General features: G+C 41.8%; 1 protein-coding gene and 1 pseudogene across 1 annotated transcript in view; both read right to left on the bottom strand.

Moving 5' to 3' along the window:
• Positions 1-10,293, bottom strand: part of LOC112258022 — a 95,704-nt pseudogene extending 85,411 nt beyond the window's left edge.
• Positions 10,294-18,749: 8,456 nt separating this feature from the next.
• The window catches only part of LOC112258025 (calpain-5-like), a 58,813-nt gene continuing 55,181 nt past the window's right edge, over positions 18,750-22,381 (bottom strand). Inside the window, exons 12-13 of the mRNA XM_024432077.2 lie at positions 22,238-22,374; positions 18,750-22,048 (exon numbers count right to left, since the gene is read on the bottom strand). Coding sequence (XP_024287845.1) covers positions 21,866-22,048; positions 22,238-22,374 — 320 coding nt within the window. The 3' untranslated portion in view covers positions 18,750-21,865. The remainder of the gene's footprint in view (positions 22,049-22,237; positions 22,375-22,381) is intronic.

The raw sequence follows: 22,381 nt of genomic DNA on the forward strand, positions 1-22,381 counted from the left end.
ACTATTTAATGAAGCTGCCAGTTGAGGACTAGGCACTCTAACTAGGCACTCTAATGTACTTGTCTTCTTGCTCAGTTGTGCACCAGGGCCTCCCACTCCGCTTTCTATTCTGGTTAGCGCCAGTTTGCACTGTTCTGTGAAGGGAGTAGTACACAGAGTTGTATGAGATCTTCAGTTTCTTGGCAATTTCTCGCATGGAATAGCCTTAATTTCTCAGAACAAGAATAGACTGACGAGTTTCAGAAGAAAGGGCTTTGTTTCTGGTTATTTTGAGCATGTAATCAAACCCACTTTTAAAAAAATATATATTTTTATTTCACCTTTATTTAACCAGGTAGGCTAGTTGAGAACAAGTTCTCATTTACAACTGCGACCTGGCCAAGATAAAGCATAGCAATTCGACACATACAACAACACAGAGTTACACATGGAATAAACAAGACATACAGTCAATAATACAGTAGAAAAAAGAAAACAAAAAGTCTATATACAGTGACTGCAAATGAGGTAAGGGAGTTAAGGCAATAAATAGGCCATGGTGGCGAAGTAATTACAATATAGCAATTAAACACTGGAATGATAGATGTGCAGAAGATGAATGTGCAAGTAGAGATACTGGGGTGCAAAGGAGCAAGATAAAATACATAAATACAGTATGGGAATGAGGTAGAAAGATGGGCTGTTTACAGATGGGCTATGTACAGGTGCAGTGATCTGTGAGCTGCTCTGACAGCTGGTGCTTAAAGCTAGCGAGGGAGATGAGTCTCCAGCTTCAGTGATTTTTGCAGTTCATTCCAGTCATTGGCAGCAGAGAACTGGAAGGAAAGGCGAACAAAGGATGGAATTGGCTTTGGGGGTGACCAGTGAGATATACCTGCAGGAGTGGGTGCTGCTATGGTGACCAGTGAGCTGAGATAAGGCGGGGCTTTACTTAGCAGAGACTTGTAGATAACCTGTAACCAGTGGGTTTGGCGACGAGTATGAAACGAGGGCCAACCAACGAGAGCATACAGGTCGCAGTGGTGGGTAGTGTATGGGTCTTTGGTGACAAAATGGATGGCACTCTGATAGGCTGCATCCAATTAGTTGAGTAGAGTATTGGAGGTTATTTTATAGATGACATCGCCGAAGTCGAGGATCGGTAGGATGGTCAGTTTTACGAGGGTATGTTTGGCAGCATGAGTGAAGGATGCTTTGTTGTGATATAGGAAGCTGATTCTAGATTTAATTTTGGATTGGAGATGCTTAATGTGAGTCTGGAATGATAGTTTACAGTCTGACCAGACACCTAGGTATTTGTGTTTTTGAATTTGGTGGTCATCTAACATAAATATGTTGTGTTTTCGCTGTAAAACATTTTAAAAATCGGACACCATGGGTAGATGAACAAGATGTTTATCTTTCATTTGCTGTATTGGACTTGTTAATGTGTGAAAGTTACATATTTCTAAATATTTTTTTCAGCTGAATGGGAGGGGGTGTTCCCTTTAGGGAACTCCTTGTGCCCCCTGGCCCCAACAGGTTAGTTAACACAGTGTCCAAAGAGGGGCCAGAAGTATACAGAATGGTGTCGTCTGCATAGAGGTGGATCAGAGAATCACCAGCAGCAAGAGAGACATCATTGATGTATACAGAGAAGAGAGTCGGCCTGAGAATTGAACCCTGTGGCACCCCCATAGAGACTGCCAGAGGTCCGGACAACAGGCCCTCCGATTTGACACACTAAACTCTATCAGAGAATTAGTTGGTGAACCAGGCAATGCAATCATTTGATGCTCCAGATACTCAACTAGCCTAAACAAGGACAGTTTTATTGCTTCTTTAAATCAGGACAACAGTGTTTAGCTGTGCTAACATAATTGCAAAAAGGTTTTCTAATGATCAAGTAGCCTTTTAAAATGCTAAACTTGGATTAGCTAACACAACTGGACAATTGGAACACCGGAGTGATGGTTGCTAATAATGGGGCTAGGTAGATATTCCATAAAAAATCTACCGTTTTCAGCTACAATTGTCATTTACAACATTAACAATGTCTACACTGTATTTCTGATCAATTTGATGATATTTTAATGGACAAAATAATTAGCTTTTCTTTCAAAAACAAGGAAATGTCTAAGTGACCCCAAACTTTTGAACAGTAGTATATATAGTCCACTTGTGTATCACCAGCTTTATAGTCTGGATCGAAGTACTGCTCCTCACACCACACTCATGCCAAGGCAGAGCCTCTTATCCAGCACCACAACCCAATCTGGCAACCCATTCCAGCACGAGGCCTAAATGTGAAGTTTTCACCCATCTCAACAACAGGGTCAGGCACAGATAGCTGCTGGGTGTCAATAAACTCTTCCTTTCCTATTTGCAATGTAACATCTGGGCCCAGATTCATGAAGTGTCACAGTGTAGAAGTGCTGATCTAGGATCAGTGCTGGTTTCCTCAAAGCATCTCAGAGTAGGAATGCTGATCTAGGATCTGTCCATATAATCTTATTCATTATTATCAAAATGGCAAAACATATCCTAGATTAGCACTCCTACTCTGAGATGCTTTTTTTATACTTAGTTTTTATTGTAGGAACACAAAGAAAGTACAAATAAAGATATACATTTTTTTTGTTTTTTTGTTTTAAAGATCTGGCAGTTACAGTGCACTTCATACCTTCATCATCATATCATCATATCATCATATTAGTTACATTGACATCTTTGAATTAGACCTTTACCAAGTACGAAACCCATTTCTTAAAGCAAAGGTCATACCATGTGGTGTATTTCTTCTACAATGTCTATCCATTGTGTCACTGTGGGAGGGTCTTTTGTAACCATTTCCTAGTGATAGCCTTTTTACTGGCTGCCAGTAGGACCTTCAAGAGGTACTTTTCTCTATTGTGTAAGTTATCAGGTATTTCACCCATGTACAAAGAAATGAATGTTTGTTCTATGTCAAATCCCATTATTTTTCCAATGTTAGATCTTATTTCTCCCCAGTAAGTTTAGATTGCGGGGCAAGTCCAAAAGATATGAGAGTGGTCCGCCCTCAATAGAACGCATTCTCTCCAACAAGGGTGTAGTGAGCCAGTATGTTTTGATTTCAGTTTAGGTGTTATGAAGAAATGTATAACATTCTTCCAACAGAATTCTCTCCATGACCTTGAGTTGGTGGAGCTTTGTTGAGTCCTATTATGTTCAACCATGTTTCATCAGTTATTTCAATGTTAAGTTCCTCCCATTTCTTTTTTAATATAGTTTGTAGAATGTTTCTTTGAGGATTGAATACCCAAGTAGAGATTTGAAATAGTTTTTTGTTACTCCCCAAGTTGTATGCATTAGTGAATACTTGGATTAATTTTGGAGGTGCTCGGGGGTCAGTCACTTTTATCTCCCTTAAGAAATAGTGTCAAACTTGTAGGTATCTGTAAAAGTCTTGTTTATCCAAGCCATGTTTTTTTTACTTAGGTCCTGGAAGTTATCTAGGTACCCATTCCTTATAATTGTACTGAATGATGTGATGCCTTTCTGCGTCCATTGTTTAAACCTGCTGTCCTGAGTTGCAGGGATGAAACTGGGGTCGTATGCGGGCCAACTCAGCAGTTTGATCTCTCTGTCTAAATTATTTTGCTTAACTACCCTAAACCATGTCTTCAGAGAGAAATTAATCCACTGATTTTGTCTATTGTATATTTCTTTTACCATGTCCTTATTTCCCCAAAACTGACTGTATGGGTATCTCTGTCAGAGTAGTCTCGATGTCTTTCCATTTGGATTCACATTCTGAATTGCACCAACACACCAGAGGTCTCAATTGGGCTGACACATAATAATCTTTTAGGTTTGGTAAGGCCACACCCCCACAGTTTTTTGGTAACTGTAATGTTGTATATCTAATTCTTGGTCTCTTACTGTTCCAAATAAACCTTGATATCTGTTTATCCCATTCCCTAAACTGTTTAGGAGGGATTTCTATGGGCAGTGATTGGAACAAATACAGTAACCTTGGCAGGGTGTTCATTTTGATTGTTTCAATTCTACTACTAAGATCTAAGGGAAGTGAATTCCACCTGTCTAGGTCATCATATATTTTCTTGTTAATGTGATCGTAATTCATGCAATAAAGTTTGGGTGTATCTTTTGGTAAATTTACTCCCAGATATGTAATGGATGAAGAGGTCCAGGTGAAGTTATACCTACTCTTCAGCTCTTCCTGTGGGGTATAATTATATACTAGGGTTTGGGTCTTGTGTATGTTAAGCACATACCCTGAATATGTTCCAAATGTTTGTAAAACATCCATCAATCTAGGTACACTTGAGCCTGGGTCTTTAAGGAATAACAGAACGTCATCAGCATACATGCATATCTTATGTTCATTGCCTCTTATTGTTATTCCCTCTAAGGTTGGGTCCTGTCTTATTGCCTGTGCTAATGGTTCTAGGTACAAGGAGATATAGCCTAACCTGGAGTATTCAGTGTGGCGGGCTGAGTAAAACGTAGCCTAACCTGGAGTATTCAGTGTGGCGGGCTGAGTAAAACGTAGTCTAACCTGGAGTATTCAGTGTGGCGGGCTGAGTAAAAAGTAGTCTAACCTGGAGTATTCAGTGTGGCGGGCTGAGTAAAAAGTATATTCCTTATCGGTCCTGTGGGTGTCACACCATACATCGACCAGTCCTAGATCCTGCAGTATCCTATTCATCTTTTTGGCAACTAGGCTCATTTTCCTATTTTGGTTTGTGCTGTCCAATTTTGAGTTTAGAATTGTGTTAAAGTCCCCTCCACAGATAAGAGTGCCAGTGGTTTCTGTGGCAATTAAATGAAACACCTTCCTGTAGAAGACCATGTCACTCCCTGGGGGTGCGTATACATTAAATAATGTAACTTCCTTGTTATCCCGTTTACATTTAACAAGTATAAATCTACCCTCCTTGTCTTTTATTTCTGACATCAACTCAAAATTAACTGAATTTGGGATCAAGATTGCAACTCCCCTTCTACCCATTTTGTAAGAAGAAAAAAAAAGTGTTCCTGTACCCCATTTTCTTGAGTTTCTCGTGTTCAGGTGTGGATAAGTGAGTTTCCTGCCAGAATAGTATGTCACCTCTCTCCTGTTTCATCTTTGCTATGACCTTACTTCTCTTGATGTCACTCCCCAGTCCGTTCACATTGAGACTTATGACCTTAAATTCCCCATGATACATCGATATAAATAAAAAACCCTGTGCACCATATCTGCCTGCTTATCATAAACCTAAAAATGAATGAAAAATCAAGAACGATAATAAAGTAAACCAAAGTGGGAAAATACTTTGGTATTTGGACTCCCATGTCAGAGGACTGTCTCTTGCCTCTGGGGTTTGAGGGGATGAGCCAGTCCGCAGGATGGGCCCCTAGCTCAGATATGAAAATGCGTGACGTAGTCACAAACAAGACCCGGTGGAACCGAAAATAATAAGGGCGCCTATTTCGTCGCTTATACACATCGGTTAATTACAAGTGAAATCTATATCGGTCATGCGTGCATATCATGAATCCTCCCCTTGATATGCCCTTCTGTCGCCCTGTTGTCAATGTGTCATTAATCCTTAGCTAATATATGTTATTAACGTGACGCTACTTAGTGTGTTCGTAAAGAACACATGCTTTTGGCAACTCATCCTTGTTCAGCATTGGGGGAAAATAGGGTAAAAATTTTACCTATTGCAATGTCAACCGTAACAACCCAGTTTTAACAGCTCACGGTAACTATTAATTCTGTTAAATCCGATTCAGTGTCTTACATCTTCCCGTTGGAAATGCCTGAGTCTCTTTCGGATGTGAACGTCCTCTTTCTCCATGACCCTGCTTGTCAACAATGATCCATGGGAGAGCATGTCTTTCTGCTGGTGATGTCACCTTTCTCCTGGCGGTGTACTCCACTGGGAAGCCCCTTGACTTCAGGTCCTCAGCTGCCTCATCTGCATGCTCGTATGTAACCGGGCCATTTTCCAGAAATACCCGCATTTTTGCCGGGTATGGTGTTTGGAAGCGAATACCCTTCTCTTTAAGTGCTTTCTTAATGGGGGTGTATTCTTTCCTTCTTTTCAGTATCTCTCCCGCGTAGTCATGATCAAAGAACACTCAATTGGCCTTGGAAGTTAACAGGCTTTTTCCAGGTTGCAGGTAAGACTTTCTCTTTGACTGAGAATTTTAGGAACCGTACTACTATGGATCTTGGTGGGGCGCCGCTGGGGGGTTTTGAGGCCAGAGCTCGGTGTGCTCTCTCAATTCCCAGGTCGTCGTCTTCAAGTATGCCCTTGAATAGACCCTCCACGAAGTTGGGCATAGAGTCTTTTTCTGCGTCCTCTACTACGTTATAAAGTCTAATGTTGTTTCGATGCGAGAAACCTTCGAGTTCTGTCACTTTTGCCTGTAGTGCGAGTTGGTTTTTCAGTGACTGTTCAAGTATTTCTTTGACTGCGGAGATCCATGTGTGGGTATTGTATGTAAATTGATGAGGGGGAAAACTATTTAATCCATTTTAGAATAAGGTTTTAATGTAACAAAATGTGGAAAAAGTTAAGAGCTCTGAATACTTTCTGAATGCACTCTATGGATCTGTGCCATTTACTTTGAACTGGACTGTGTTTACAGCATAAGCGGTAGTGAGTAGATGTGCTTGTTTTGAGATCAAAGCGAGTCCTGCATGTAGCCACGTGGGCACATTTTGTTCATATCCTTTGCTAGTTAGTGAGCTATTAGCCCGAATATAGATCATTTGTAGTCGGCAATACGGGAGTGATTGCTTCCAACAAGAACACAAAACGTTTCTGAACATCTTTGAAAAGTGAGTCAAATAACAAGGTTTTTCTTGTCTTAAAGGGGCAGTGTTGTATTTTGAGACTGGCTGGAATAAACTAAGTAGCCAATAGGCAGAGGGTAGCATAATTTGTCTGATTCTCTGTAATAATGGTATGTGAATAATAATGCATTTTATTTTGTAAAGTGGTTTCTTGCATCAAGCATCACAACATTTTCAGTCACCTCCTTGACTGAAGGACAAGTGGATCAGCAGGTTAATGTCAAACTCTGCATTTTTTAAAAGTGTCATGCAGGCCTACACTGAACACCACACATTGGCTGCTACTATAGGCTGAATGACAGAACAGCATGTTAAAATGTTATGGGATGCATTTTCACCATTGTTTTTGATGGTAGGGCACTCTGGTAGGCTTACATTATGATCGAATAGCCACAGTAGCTTACTTGGTCACTGTTAAAAAATTTACTTATCACCTCAGTTAATGTTTACGTTAATGTTTATCGCCTCAGTTAATGTTTTACTTATCACCTCAGTTTACGTATCGCCTCAGTTAATGCATGCTGGAAGTTGCACAGATTTTTCATTGTGTGAAGATGGGTGAGAGAGAAAATCGAGTTAATCCATTTTGAATTCAGGCTGTAACACAACAAAATGTGGAATAATTCAAGTGGTATGAATACTTTCTGAAGACACTGTACAGTGGGATCTGAAACTGGATGGTGGACCATTCTTGACACACACGGTAAACTGTCAAGCGTGAAAAACCCAGCAGCGTTGCAGTTCTTCACACCCTCTAACCGGTGCGCCTGGCACCTACTACCATACCCCATTCAATGGCACTTAAATATTTTGTCTTGCCCATTCAACATCTGAATAGTACACAAACACAATCCAATTGTCTCAAGGCTTAACCAGTTGGATATAGGGGGCGCTATTTTAATTTTTGGATGAAAAACATTCCCGTTTTAAACAAGATATTTTGTCTCGAAAGATGCTCGACTATGCATATAATTGACAGCTTTGGAAAGAAAACACTCTGACGTTTCCAAAACTGCAAAGATTATTGTCTGTGCCACAGAACTGATGTTACAGGCGAAACCCAGATAAAAATCCAATCAGGAAGTGCCGCATTTTTTGAAACCGCCTCATGCCAATGACTCCTTATATGTCTGTGAATGAGCTACGAATGAGCTTATGTTTTCCACGCATTCCCCAAGCTGTCTACAGCATTGTGACGTCTTTTTAGGCATTTCCATTGGAGAATGGCGGTAAGGGACCATATTTGGCGAGTGGTCACATGGTGTCTCCCGGAGAAAATCTTGCGTAAAATACTGAGGTAGCCATTTTTCCAATCACTTCTTATGAGAAAACAATTGCCTTGACGGATATATTATCAAATATATATGTTAAAAACACCTTGAGGATGGATCCTAAACAAAGTTTGCCGTGTTTCTGTTGATATTATGGAGCAAATTTTGAAAAAAGTTTGGCGTTATAGTTGAAGTATTTTTCGGTCGATTTCTCAGCCAAAACTGATGAACAAACGGGAGCTATTTCGCCTACAAAAATAATATTTTGGGAAAAAAGGAACATTTGCTATCTAACTGGGAGTATCCTGAGTGAAAGCATCTGAAGTTCTTCAAAGGTAAATGATTTCATTTGGTTGCTTTTCTTATTTTCGTGAAAATGTTGCCTGCTGCCAGCATAGCATTATGCCATGCTAAACTTACACAAATGCTTGTCTAGCGTTGGCTGTAACGCATATTTTGAAAATCTGAGATGACAGTGTTGTTAACAAAAGGCTAAGCTTGTGTTTGAATATATTTATTTCATTTAATTTGCGATTTTCATGAATAGGAAAAGTTGCGTTATGCTAATGCATTTGAGGCTATGATTACGTTCCCGGATACGGGTTTGCTAGTCGCAAGAAGTTAAGAATCCTTCTTTAAACACTATGGGATCGGTGTCCCCCCCGCGGGACGATTGAGCTAATGTAGGCTAATGTCCAATTTACAGTAGCTATTACAGTGAAAGAATACCATGCTGTTGTTTGAACAGATATGCAATGGTTGATTGGATCAGTCTAAAACTTTGCACATACACTGCTGCCATCTATTGGCCAACATCTAAATTGCACCTGGGCTGGAATAATACATTATGGCCTTTCTCTTGCATTTCAAAGATGTTACAAAAAAAAGTTCCCTGATCAATGGCCGATGTCCTCCTTAATAAGGATTTTTCAATTTTTTCAATTTTTGATACCATTTGAAAGTAAACACTGAAGTTTGTGGAAATGTGAAATTAATGTAGAAGAATATAACACATTAGATCTAGTAAAATATATTACAAACAAAAAGTGGTTCAAACTGTAGAACCAAGTTCCTACATTTGAATATAAAATTGATTTCATCAAACAAAACTATGCTACAATTTATCTCTGGGACCCTCAGGATGACAAATAAGAGCAAGATTACTGAATACAAGTACATTATTGACATTCAGAGGTGAATGTATCAAACCAGTTTCTGTGATAAGTGTTTTGTTGTTGTGCACTCTCCTCAAACAATAGCATGGTATGTTTTCACTGTAATAGCTACTGTAAATTGGACACTGCAGTTAGCTAAAAAATAATTTAAGCTTTCTGCCCATATAAGACATGTCTATGTCCCGGAAAGTTGGCTGTTGTTTACAATGTTATTCTAGTCACATTGGTGCACATTAGCAACAACCGTCCCGGTTTAGGGACACGGATCTGTAGAGGTTAAAAAACAACATGCACAAGGAAATCTAGAATTTAGATACCTCTAAGCACCAACGTCAAACGCCTTTTCTCATTCTCACTCACAATCCTACCAGTTCTTTACTAGGGTCATTTAATCATATTTTACCAACTTGATTTAATAAAAAAAGTACAACTCCACTTGAACACACATTCTGGCAACATACACACTCCCGATCACCACACACACACGCACAGAAAGAGTCACGTTCTGTTTCTCTAAGTCAGAGTATAAATGGTCCCCTTTGAGGCCTGGTACGGAGGGAGCATGCAGTGGGCTTGAGCTGGCTGAGCGGCGAGCAAGCCGTAAGAGGATTTGGGTAACTAATGCCTGAAGAAAGGCGCCAACACCGTGCCCTGGGACAGCTAAGCCCTCAGCCCTGACTGCCTTACATCATTTACTTCCTTACTTACCACTCAAGACACTCCAGTTCCTTCCGCTTCGTTACTCTTTCCTTGTCCCTCTCTTCCACTCTGGTAAGTCCAGGTAACTGGTTACAGCCAGATAGCAGATGAATCAATGGGAAGAAGCAGGGTGACCAAAAGAAAAGCTCTCTTGAAATCTTTCCACTTGCTGCAGTCTCGGTCTCTTTTTGTCCTCTCTCACGCGGTCACATGCTTTCCCCTTTTCCTTCTCTCTCTCTCTCTGAGGTACCTGTTGCTGTCTGGTAGAAGAGTGACTACAGCCCCTCTCTCGCTCATTCAGTTAGACCGCTGATCTCCATTAGCAGGGAGGCGGGCTTAGTGCGCCACACAGGCACAGTGACCAGTCGGTCGGAAGGGAGAAGGGGGAAGGAGGGGGGAAGAGGAAGAGGCTGGGGACTAAGATGTCATGGGGTGGCAGATGGTGCCAGACTGGTCAGGGTTGCAACAGACAGGGCTGGTCACTTGGCTGCTTAGACGCAGGGCTAGATGCAAGATACATATCTGCTCTCCTCCGCCCAATCCCTTCCTCCATCCTGCACCTATTGTCCCACAAAACACATTGTAATGTAATATATAGTGCCCTCAGAAAGTATTCATACCGTTTGATTTATAGCCTGAATTCAAAATGAATTTAAATAGATGGGTGAAAAATAACATCTACACACAATACCCCATAATGACCAAGTGAAAACATGTTTTTAGAATATATATATTTTTTTGTAAATGAAATACAGACATATCTCATTTACAAACAGTACCAGTCAAAAGTTTGGACACACCTACAATGGGGAGAACAAGTATTGGATACACTGCCGATTTTGCAGGTTTTCCTACTTACAAAGCATTTAGAGGTCTGTAATTTTTATCATAGGTACACTTCAACTGTGAGAGACGGAATCTAAAACAAAAATCCAGAAAATCACATTGTATGATTTTTAAGTAATTAATTTGCATTTTATTGCATGACATAAGTATTTGATCACCTACCAACCAGTAAGAATTCCGGCTCTCACAGACCTGTTCGTTTTTCTTTAAGAACCCCACCTGTTCTCCACTCATTACCTGTATTAACTGCACCTGTTGGAACTCGTTACCTGTATAAAAGACACCTGTCCACACACTCAATCAAACAGACTCCAACCTCTCCACAATGGCCAAGACCAGAGAGCTGTGTAAGGACATCAGGGATAAATTGTAGACCTGCACAAGGCTGGGATGAGCTACAGGACAATAGGCAAGCAGCTTGGTGAGAAGGCAACAACTGTTGGCGCAATTATTAGAAAATGGAAGAAGTTCAAGATGACGGTCAATCACCCTCGGTCTGGGGCTCCATGCAAGATCTCACCTCGTGGGGGGATCAATGATCATGAGGAAGGTGAGGGATCAGCCCAGAACTACACGGCAGGACCTGGTCAATGACCTGAAGAGAGCTGGGACCACAGTCTCACAGAAAACCCTAAGTAACACACTACGCCGTCATAGATTAAAATCCTGCAGCGCACGCAAGGTCCCCCTGCTCATGCCAGCGCATGTCCAGGCCCGTCTGAAGTTTGCCAATGACCATCTGGATGATCAGAGGAGGAATAGGAGAAGGTCATGTGGTCTGATGAGACAAAAATAGAGCTTTTTGGTCTAAACTCCACTCGCCGTGTTTGGAGGAAGAAGAAGGATGAGTACAACCCCAAGAACACCATCCCAACCAAGAAGCATGGATGTGGAAACATCATTCTTTCGGGATGCTTTTCTGCAAGGGGACAGGACGACTGCACTGTATTGAGGGGAGGATGGATGGGGCCATGTATCGCGAGATCTTGGCCAACAACCTCCTTCCCTCAGTAAGAGCATTGAAGATGGGTCATTGCCTGGTCTTCCAGCATGACAACGACCCATAACACACAGCCAGGGCAACTAAGGAGTGGCTCCGTAAGAAGCATCTCAAGGTCCTGGAGTGGCCTAGCCAGTCTCCAGACCTGAACCCAATAGACAATCTTTGGAGGGAGCTGAAAGTCCGTATTGCCCAGCGACAGCCCCGAAACCTGAAGGAACTGGAGAAGGTCTGCATGGAGGAGTGGGCCAAAATCCCTGCTGCAGTGTGTGCAAACCTGGTCAAGAACTACAGGAAATGTATGATCTCTGTAATTGCAAACAAAGGATTCTGTACCAAATATTAAGTTCTGCTTTTCTGATGTATCAAACACTTGTTCTCCCCACTGTACTTATTCAAGGGTTTTTATTTTTTTTAAACTATTTTCTACATGGTCATATAGCCCTTACACAGCCTGGAGGTGTGTTTTGGGTCATTGTCCTGTTGAAAAAGAAATGATAGTCCCACTTAACTCAAACCAGATGGGATGGTGTATCGCTGTATTATGCTGTGGTAGCCATGCTGGTTAAGTGTGCCTTGAATTCTAAATAAATCACAGACAGTGTCACCAGCAAAGAACCCTCTCAACATCACAACACCTCCTCCATGCTTCACGGTGGGAACCACACATGCGGACATCATCCGTTCACCTACTCTGCATCTCACAAAGACACTGCGGTTGGAACCAAAAATCCCAAATTTGGACTCAACAGACCAAAGGACAGATTTCCACCGGTCCAAGATCCATTGATTGTGTTCCTTGGCCCAAGCACGTCTCTTCTTTGTATTGGTGTCCTTTAGTAGTGGTTTCTAAGCAGCAATTCGACCATGAAGGCCTGATTCACGCAGTCTCCTCCGAACAGTTGATGTTGAGATGTGTCTGTTACTTGAACTCTGAAACATTTATTTGGGCTGCAATCTGAGGCTGCTAACTCTAATGAACTTATCCTCTGCAGAAGATTTTGGGTCTTCTTTTCTTGTGGCGGTCCTCAAGAGAGCCATTTTCATCATAGCGCTTGATGGTTTTTGCGACTGCACTTGAAGAAACTGTCAAAGTTCTTGAAATGTTCTGGATTGACTTAACTTCATGTCTTAAAACCTCTTGCGACTCTAGGGGCAGTATTTTCATTTTTGGAAAAAAAACGTTCCCGTTTTAAACGGGATATTTTGTCAGGACAAGATGCTAGAATATACATATAATTGACAGCTTATGATAGAAAACACTAACGTTTCCAAAACTGTAAAGATATTGTCTGTGAGTATAACAGAACTGAATTTTTTATTTTAGAATAAGGCTGTAACACAGACCCGGGTTTGATCCCAGGCTGTGTCACAACCGGCCATGATCGGGAGTCCCATAGGGCGGTACATAATTGGCCCAGCATCGTCCGGGTTAGGCCGGGGGGACTTTACTTGGCTCATCACACTCTAGCCACTCCTTGTGGCGGGCCGGGCACCTGCAGACTGACCTCGGCCTTCAGTTGAATGGTGTTTCCTCCGACACATTGGTGCGGCTGGCTTCCGGGTTAAGCGGGCAGGTGTTAAGGAGCATGTTTTCGGAGGACGCATGACTCGACCTTCGCCTCTCCCGAGCCCGTTGGGGAGTTGCAGCCATGAGACAAGAGCGTAACTGGATATGACAAGCAAACAATACTCTTCCTAGAGCTGGCCGTCCAACCAAACTGAGCAACTGGGCAAGAAGGACCTTTGTCAGGGAGGTGACCAAGAACCAAATGACCAATCTGACAAAACTACTGAGCGACTTAGCTGAGATGGGAGAACCTGCCAGAAGGACCAGTCTCTACAGCACGTCACCATCCTGGGATTTGTGGGAGAGTGGCCAGATGAAAGCCAATCCTGAGAAAAAGGCATCATGCTATGGGGATGCTTTTCAGCAACAGGGACTAGGGGAATGGTAAGGTTAGCAGGAGCAATGAATGGAGCCAAATACAGGCAAATCCTTGATGAAGACCTGCTTTAGAGTTTAACTGCCCTTAGACTGGGGGGGAGGGATTTACATTCCAACAGGACAATGACCCCAAGCATACAGCAAAAGCAATGCTGGAATGCCTAAAGAAAAAGAATGTGAAAGTCCTTGAGTGGCCCAGCCAAAGCCCAGACTTGAATTCCATTTTAAATCTGTGGAAAGACCTGAAGATTGCTGTTAACTGCCGCTCCTCATCTAATTTACCAGAGTTTGAGAAAATCTGCAAAGGAAGAATGGGAGAAAATCCCCAAATCAAGATGTCAAAGACGATACAGTAATACCAAGACCACTCAAAGCTGTAATCGCGGCCAAAGGTCTAAAAATGATTGACCCAGGGGTGTGAATACTTACGTAAGTTAGATACTTCTCTACTTCATTTTTATTTTTTATCACTTTGTCATTATGGGGTATTTTGTGAAGATGGCTTAGAAAAAAAATATTTGGAATCAATTTTGAATTCAGGCTGTAAAAACAAAATGTGGAATAATTCAAGGGGTATGAATACTTTTTGAAGACACGTTACAGTGGGGGTTGAAATGATTGACACCCTTGATAAAAATGTGCAAGGGTGTCAATAATTTTGGACCCCACTATGTATAAGGAGGAGAAGGAGGGTTAACACAGTTGTGTAAATCCTGGCTTATGAATAGGGTGGGTTTGGGGACTATGTGTATGTGCCAGTTGATAATGCCATGTGAAGACTGTTGTTTTTTTAAACGACAACTACTAACCGTATAATGAGACAGACGTGATTACACCAAAGTTAGATTCAATTTACTTCCTGAATTTAATGGAATTGACCCCAACCCTGAACCACACATTGGCAGGCATTTCTGACAGATAAAATTGAAAATAAAATCAGGTTTAATGTTTTATTTGAAAGTCATGCCACAAGTTGACATAAAATACAAAATGAAAATAAATGATTTCCAGATCATAACTATAAAAAAACCACAGTGTAACCGATAATGAAATCAAACAAACATGCACGGTAACAAAAAAAGACAACGTAAGAACACTCAGATAAGCATACAGTACATAAGATACAGCCTTCTGATATCTAGCTATCAGTAAACATATCAGTGTTAAGTGTAGAGAACACAAGGTTAATTGGATATATAAAATTAACAAGAGTATAAAATATTGATAAAAGATAGGCTACTCGTTATAAAGACCTTAGTATCTTCTATAAGTGTCACCATGCAGTATATTCCAGCCTCGAGTTAATAAACATCCGCAGAAAAGTACAATAGAATCACAAGCTCCTTCGTCGAACGTATCAGACTCCATTTTGGAAACATGGCCACCACAGAAGGTGTCTCATGACTTGGCAAATTTGAGTGAGCAATGTCATATAACCTACATAATGCTATCGTAAAGATGACGTAACACCTAGCATAAACATGTATGACGTTTCATGACCAATGTCCTTTAAAGTTCACATGCAGCGGTATGCAGGCTAACAAACTCCAGGTAGCTCCGAGGCTAAACGAGCTAACATAGGTAAATCATTGCACCATGGTGATGTCTGTGTTCAACTGAAACATAGAAAGTACTGTTTGGCCATTACACAGGCTTTAATAAAACACATAATCCAAATAAATTGTAAACACAACACAAACACTCTCTGCAATCAATTATTTTCGGTTTTCCTCACATTTTTTATGTTGTCCATCTCTAACAATTTTTTTTGCTTTCAAATTTAACTGGATAAGTATCTGACAAGTATTCTTGCGGACCATTGCTTTAAAATGTCTCTCAACTATTATATGCTCTTGCGTCTGAAATGTAAAGAATATATTGTAATGACCCTGGACTTGATAAGCACAGTACAATCCCTCCCAACTGGGATAGCCCTATTGTAATTGTGGATAGGGTGTTCATCTTTAGGCTAGGCAACTGGTGTTCACAGCCCACTACAGACTTAGCACAACTTCCACATTTATCACACTGGACGTCAGAAGTGGGATAGTGATCGTGGCTTTCGAAGGTAAGTCCTGTAAACGGAGGGGGTAATGATGAACTTAAGAGTGTAACGATCCTATCCTTGAAAGGTGCCTAACAATCTCTTCCAGTGGGGATATCCTTATTTGGATCGGGGGGGTAGGGTGTTTGTGTCACGATCAGGCGACTGGGGTTTGCGGCCCACGAGGGACCTTGTGCTCCTTCCTTGTTCATCACCATATATCTACATTTGTCACAATAGGAGTCCTGCAGTAGTGGACAAACACTTTGGCTGCTGCCCCTTTTCATATACAGTACATACTGTTTAGGATGCTGAATTCAAATGTTCATAATCTGTAAAATACATGCAAGTATGCAACAGAAGCCTTCAATATATGAAAGTAGTAACACTGTTTACAACACTTTGAATAAAAAATATAATATCTTTGAAAATCAAACTGTGCAAGCTGATTTGAAGTAATTTGCTTCATGCATTGGTGTTATTGGTTTGATATAAAACTGGCCAAAGTTCTGAACATTCTTATGCGTTTTGTGTCCTTAAAACATTTGCCATGGACAATCAGAAAAATATATACAGAGCCAGAAAAATCAGATCACCGAATTGACACTCCGCTCACCAAGGGTAAACCAATCGTACCTTGAGTAAGTGATGCTTCTGGCAAATGACAAGAACGTGCAATGTTAACGCAATGAGATCTCAACCAGCACGCGTGTTTGACAAAGACACACACAAAAAAAGCATATTGGAACGAGAAAGGCTTGACAATTCCCACAATGTTTAACTAGTTATTGTATGTCCACAAGAGCGGCAAACAAAGCTAATCTACTGCAGAACCTGAACCAACAGTACACTGCAGTACAATGGTCTTTTCCTCCCGTCCATTTTGGCACCGCTTTGGCACATATTTGTCTGTGGAGTTAAAAAGACGAGTGATGGTCTACCACAATGTGATACAACCCCTTGGTCCTGGTGACTATTATTGGTTCAGATATGGTCAGAACAGACGCTGTAATACTACCACTAGCAATAGCTAACGATAAGGACTTGGGCAAACTACCTAACTGAAGACATTGTTTGTCTGTGGGGGTCACAACAAGATTGTGAAACTGAGTCGTATAAATAGCTAAAATGGCTGCTGCTAACCTGCCAGCCTGCCCACCACGGGTGCCCCTGGTCAGAGTAGAGCCGAGCACCAGTCTGGCTGAATGGACACACATGGCTACATCCTGGCAACAGAAAACCAACCAATCCCCTTATTGACAGGAGGACCTCTTCTTCACCTGGCATGGAAGATTAATCTGCTTGGTATATCATATTTTAACCCTGTGACATCTGTATGCACTCTATGGTACTCTATTGCCTTTACCTTAACCATGACCCTTCTCTCCATAGCGTTATATTCTCTGTAACACTTTACTTAGAGGATAAACAGAACGTTAGCTTTTGGGGGTGATCTTGAGGCTCGACTTCGTCTCGGGCCTAACGACACCCGCGCCAATATATCCCCCAAACACCGGCTTCTCGGGCATTATCACTTCATTATCATCTCAAAATGATCCTGACTAAATTACAGCCATTATGAGTAACTTGAACGTTTCCTTCATAGAGACAAAACATCTAGGTTATTATAGTTGTGATTTAGTTTTCGTTTATAGATTTTTATTTCAAATTCAGTTTAGTTTCAGCTCGTCTTCAGACAAATGTACTATTTTTTTTTAAATGTACTTTTGAGTTGGATAAAATAATTTCTATATCATTTGATATTATTTCATGTTAGTTTAAATGTGTGTGTTAGGGACAGAAAGTAGCATTATGCATGCGTGGCAGCCTATAGTTTCTATTCTTGGGGGGGGGTCACTTCTTGTCACTGGGGGACAATAATACATAAGGTGATGGGTCAGGTCATAGGTTTGTTTCGGTTTGAATTCTAAATGAATCTTAAAGTGACTTGGATTTAAAAGGATAATCGTCAGTAGTCATTCCTTTCTTGCTCCATCCGTTTACACACGGTCATTTTGTCATGCCTCTTTCAGAATCTCCTTAACTTACTGCATTGCTGTATCCATTTGCAAAGCAATCCACCCGTTTACTCTAGCAGCGCCAGGTTTTACATTTGGGATCAGGTGGTTGGTTGAATTATCTGAAGGCTCGTGGACTTGCCAGACTGGATGAATAAATGAACAAGCGCTTCTTCTCTTTTTTTAAACTTGAATTAGGTTCTGATGTTTCTATTCTTTTCATGATAACTGCTAAAGTTGGTTGCTGTTGATGAGCAGATACTAATAAGCCGGTGGCTGGCTTTATAATGAAAGTGTATGATTCTTTGTGGGCACAGTTCAGATGAAAGTTGAGGTTCTTTGGGTGTTCTCTTTAATCTCTTTCCCACACGTGCTGCCATCTTCTGACACTCCAATATATTTTCTTTTGTCCTTTCTAGCAATGTACTCAAAACAACAAATGCCCCCATTGTTCACGCATATGGTTCACATTCGCGCTCGGATTTCTTCCCTGTTAGCTACAGGCTTGACGGATGCCAGTAGAACGCTACCTGCCCGAATGCATAGTGCCAACTGTAAACTTTGGTGGAGGAATAATGGTCTGGTTAGGCCCCTTAGTTCCAGTGAAATCTTAACGCTACAGCATGCAATGACATTCTAGACGATTCTGTGCTTACAATTTTGTGGCAACAGTTTTTTTATTTTCTTATTTTACCTTTATTTAACTAGGCAAGTCAGTTAAGAACAAATTCTTATTTTCAATGACAGCCTAGGAACAGTAGGTTAACTGCCTGTTCAGGGGCAGAACGACAGATTTGTATCTTGTCAGCTCGGGGGTTTGAACTTGCAACCTTCCGGTTAATAGTCCAACGCTCTAACCACTAGGCTACCCTGCCGCCCCGAGGAAGCCCCGTTCCTGTTCCAGCATGACAATGCCCGCGTGCACAAAGCGAGGTCCCTACAGAAAGGGTTTGTCGAGATCGGTGTGGAAAAACTCGACTGGCCTGCACAGAGCCCTGACCGCAACCACATTGAATTGGAACGCTGACTGCGGGCCAGACATGATCGCCCGACATTAGTGCCCGACCTTACTAATGCTCTTGTGGCTGAATGGAAGTCCCCCCAGCAAAGTTCCAACATCTAGTGGAAAGTCTTCCCAGAAGAGTGGAGGCTGTTATAGCAGAAAAGGGGCACCAACTCCATATTAATGTCCATGATTTGGAATGAGAGGTTCAACGAGCGGGTATCCACATACTTTTGGTCATGTAGGTTTAAAAATGTTTTTCTGAATTATTTTATTTCAGTTTACTAAATTGTTTGTCCAATTTTTGTTTCTATTTTTTGTTTCAGTTTTTGTTACTATATGTTACTTGTATAACATATTGCCTTATAACAAGACAGTTTGAAGTTTCGGCTTGCAAAGCAGCTCTGCCAATATCGGCACCGCTGTTTACATGAATGAATTTGGACGATTCTAATTATGCTAACTACTGGCAGATTCTGTCGCTATGGGCCTTCAGACACAAAAATAGATTTAGCATGAACTATCCCTTTCAGAGTTGTTTTTTTTAGCAACCAGTTTAGTCTCTCTGTCTTAGTCTGCAACTGAACAACATAGAAGGAAATACATATGTCACACAGCACCTGAATGGCATTTTCGTCATTTGAAGCAACGAATGACAGTAAATAGTAAAAACATATTGTTATGAATGGTGGATGTCACTGATCAGTACCTTAAAAAGTGACCCTTTTAAACATCTTGATATGACATTGATATGAGGTGCAATAGTGTAAACATGCTGATTCTTAAACACGACCATTTGTTTCCCACACTGAAGATAGAAAATATAAAATAGTAACAATGGAAGAACAATACAAGGCCATGTACATATCATTAAAAATGATCTATGCGAGACACATTAATTCACTAAATATATAAATATATAAACTGTGATAATGCAATAAATAAATCAAATGCAATAAATGCCGCTGTTGTTCGAGTAATGCAAAAAAAAGAAAAGGCATTGAAACAAGCACATAAACAAGTAAACGGGATTGATGGTTCGATAAAGAGAAAGCGAGAGATCGGTCGGTCGAAAGCTCTCCGCATTACATTCAAAAAAATAAAATGTCTCTGGAATGATTCTTTAACGTACGTGGGATCCCACGTCAGATCCTGCTCTAGAAAAGTCTCTGCAATCATATTGCACTTTTGAAAAGATAATGGACAACATAGCGTTTGGGGCTTGTATCTCCTTGTATATCTTCTTTCTCCGCCGCTTGCCACTGTCAAAGGGAGATAAATAGCCTGTGGAAAGCAGGTCAAAAGAGAAAGCGCGACATCATCTACGTGAGAAGAGATGCTAACGGTTTTGGGGACTGTACCAGTGATGCTTCTGAATGATGTGATAGTCTCTGTCTTGGCCAGACAAAAACCCACTCTTTTCACACTACAATTTCAAATAGTTTAAAATGATGCTAATCCAAACTGTGTTCCGGTCGGGAATAGCGGTATCGAGTCACAACAGAGTCAGAGCCAGGAACAAGGCTATGGCACGCTGTTTTTGGCAGGAGTCGACTGATGGATTTCCTGCCTCTTCTCTCTCTTCTTCCGCTCATCCCTCCATCCAGCCGTGTCCGTGAGCCTGTCAGAGCCAGGCGAGGTGCATGATGTTCAAAGGCGCAGGCATAACACGTACGAATGCACACACACACACACACACACACACACACACACACACACACACACACACACACACACACACACACACACACACACAGGGACAACAGCTGCTGTGTCTCTCAGTTCACGCGATTCAGGTCAATTGACAGGAGTCCCATGACTTAGGAAGCGTCAGGCAGTGGCGTTGCCATAGAGATGACCGACTGACGTGGCACAGTGGCAACTGCCGCCGGCAAAAGAGAGAGGGAAGGAGGGCCTGGTCCGTCTTTGGTCCCGTAAAGCACTTGAACATGGCACTCCACTGGAGCATATCAAAAGCGCCGGTTGCTAAGCTAAGAGTGTGATGCCTAGTTAAATAAAGGTAAATTAAATAAAACATTTGTGTGTAAACGGGGCGTGTGCAATGCAGGCAGAATCTTTTTGCTATTTTGTCCATGGCAACCTGTAGAAGCGAAGGGTAACGTATTCTGAGGGGATGGGAGTGGGAAGAGGAGAAAGATGTGATGGAGGGGGGAGGAGGCAAGGCTACACCCAGTGTACCACCCAATACAATGACCCCCCTCCCACCTGACATATGGCTGGTCACAGGCTCCTAAAGGGACCCACTCAGCCTTAAGGCGATGTATAGCCCTTAGAGACGCTGGCAGATGCATGAGGGGTGCAGGAGCATGTTAAAAGTGTGTGTGTGTGTGTGTGTGAGTTGAAGGCATGTAGAGAGTAGTCTTGCTACTTACTAAAACGATATACATACTGTGTACTAGTCATACTTCATACTATTTAGAATGTACTGTTTAGTATATGTAGGCAGTAAGCTTAAAAAAAACAACATACCAGGCTCACCCATACTGAGAATGTGACATGAACGCACAATTGCTTTGTTTCCCACCATTCTTTCATTTTGGTAGCTGATTATCAGCGGTTTATCGGCTGTTGTCACACCTACGTGGGTCTGAAAAGACACTTCTCTTCCTCAATAGTGTGCAGTGAATTCTACTAGATGGAAAGATTAAATGAGTATGACATCCTGGCATTTAAAGCAAACAAAACGTTCAATATTTCACATACTATAAAACTTTATATTTTCGCATACCCAATCAGCCTACTATTTGGAACTCAGACATGGCCTGTGTGTTTGTGTGTGTGTGTGTGTAACAGTGAGAGTGAGAGAAAGAGTCAGAAAGAAAGAAAGAAAGAAAGCTGTGTGTATATGTTGAAGGGGGTGTTGGGTTGGGTGGAGAAGGTGTAGGGGGGGGATTAACCGTTTAACTGACATGCTCGGTTTAGGGGGGCGAAAGGTCGTCAAGATGACAAAGGTCAAGCTCCTTTGACATCTCATGGCGAGAGCGGCGACGACGGTGGTTGTGACGTCATATGTTGATGAGTGTGATGCAGGTGATGAGGCGCACGGTGACCGTGCCCGAGAGGTCGTTGTCTTGGCGATTGCCCTTGTCGCGCAGGTGGAGTGTGTGCTGCTCCTGCCGGTCGTTTGGGTCACTGGACAGGGTCACCTGACCCAGGAAGGTATCCACAATTACGTTCTTATTGTAGATCTATTATGGTATGGCCCAAGGTCCAAGGAGAGCAGAGAAGAAAGAGACAAAGCGGGAGATAGGGGAAGCATAGGAAAAGTGATTTTCAAAAAGTTAAGCGTAAAACATATTCAAGAGAGGGATACATACTGTATGAACACAGACAGACAGATACAAAAAAAAGAGTTCCTCCTCTCCGTCTGTGCTTACCTCAATGTGGATGCCTTCCTTGGGCTTCTTGCGGTAGAACAGGCCTTTGACATCGAAGTTGGGGCTCCGCGTGTCCTTGTACACCGGCGAGCGCACTCTCTCTCCCTCACAGGTGATGATGACGTACGGGTCCGAGGCTGGGAG

This window comes from Oncorhynchus tshawytscha, linkage group LG09, assembly GCF_018296145.1.
Source record: "Oncorhynchus tshawytscha isolate Ot180627B linkage group LG09, Otsh_v2.0, whole genome shotgun sequence".
Classification (NCBI taxonomy): Eukaryota; Metazoa; Chordata; class Actinopteri; order Salmoniformes; family Salmonidae; genus Oncorhynchus; species Oncorhynchus tshawytscha.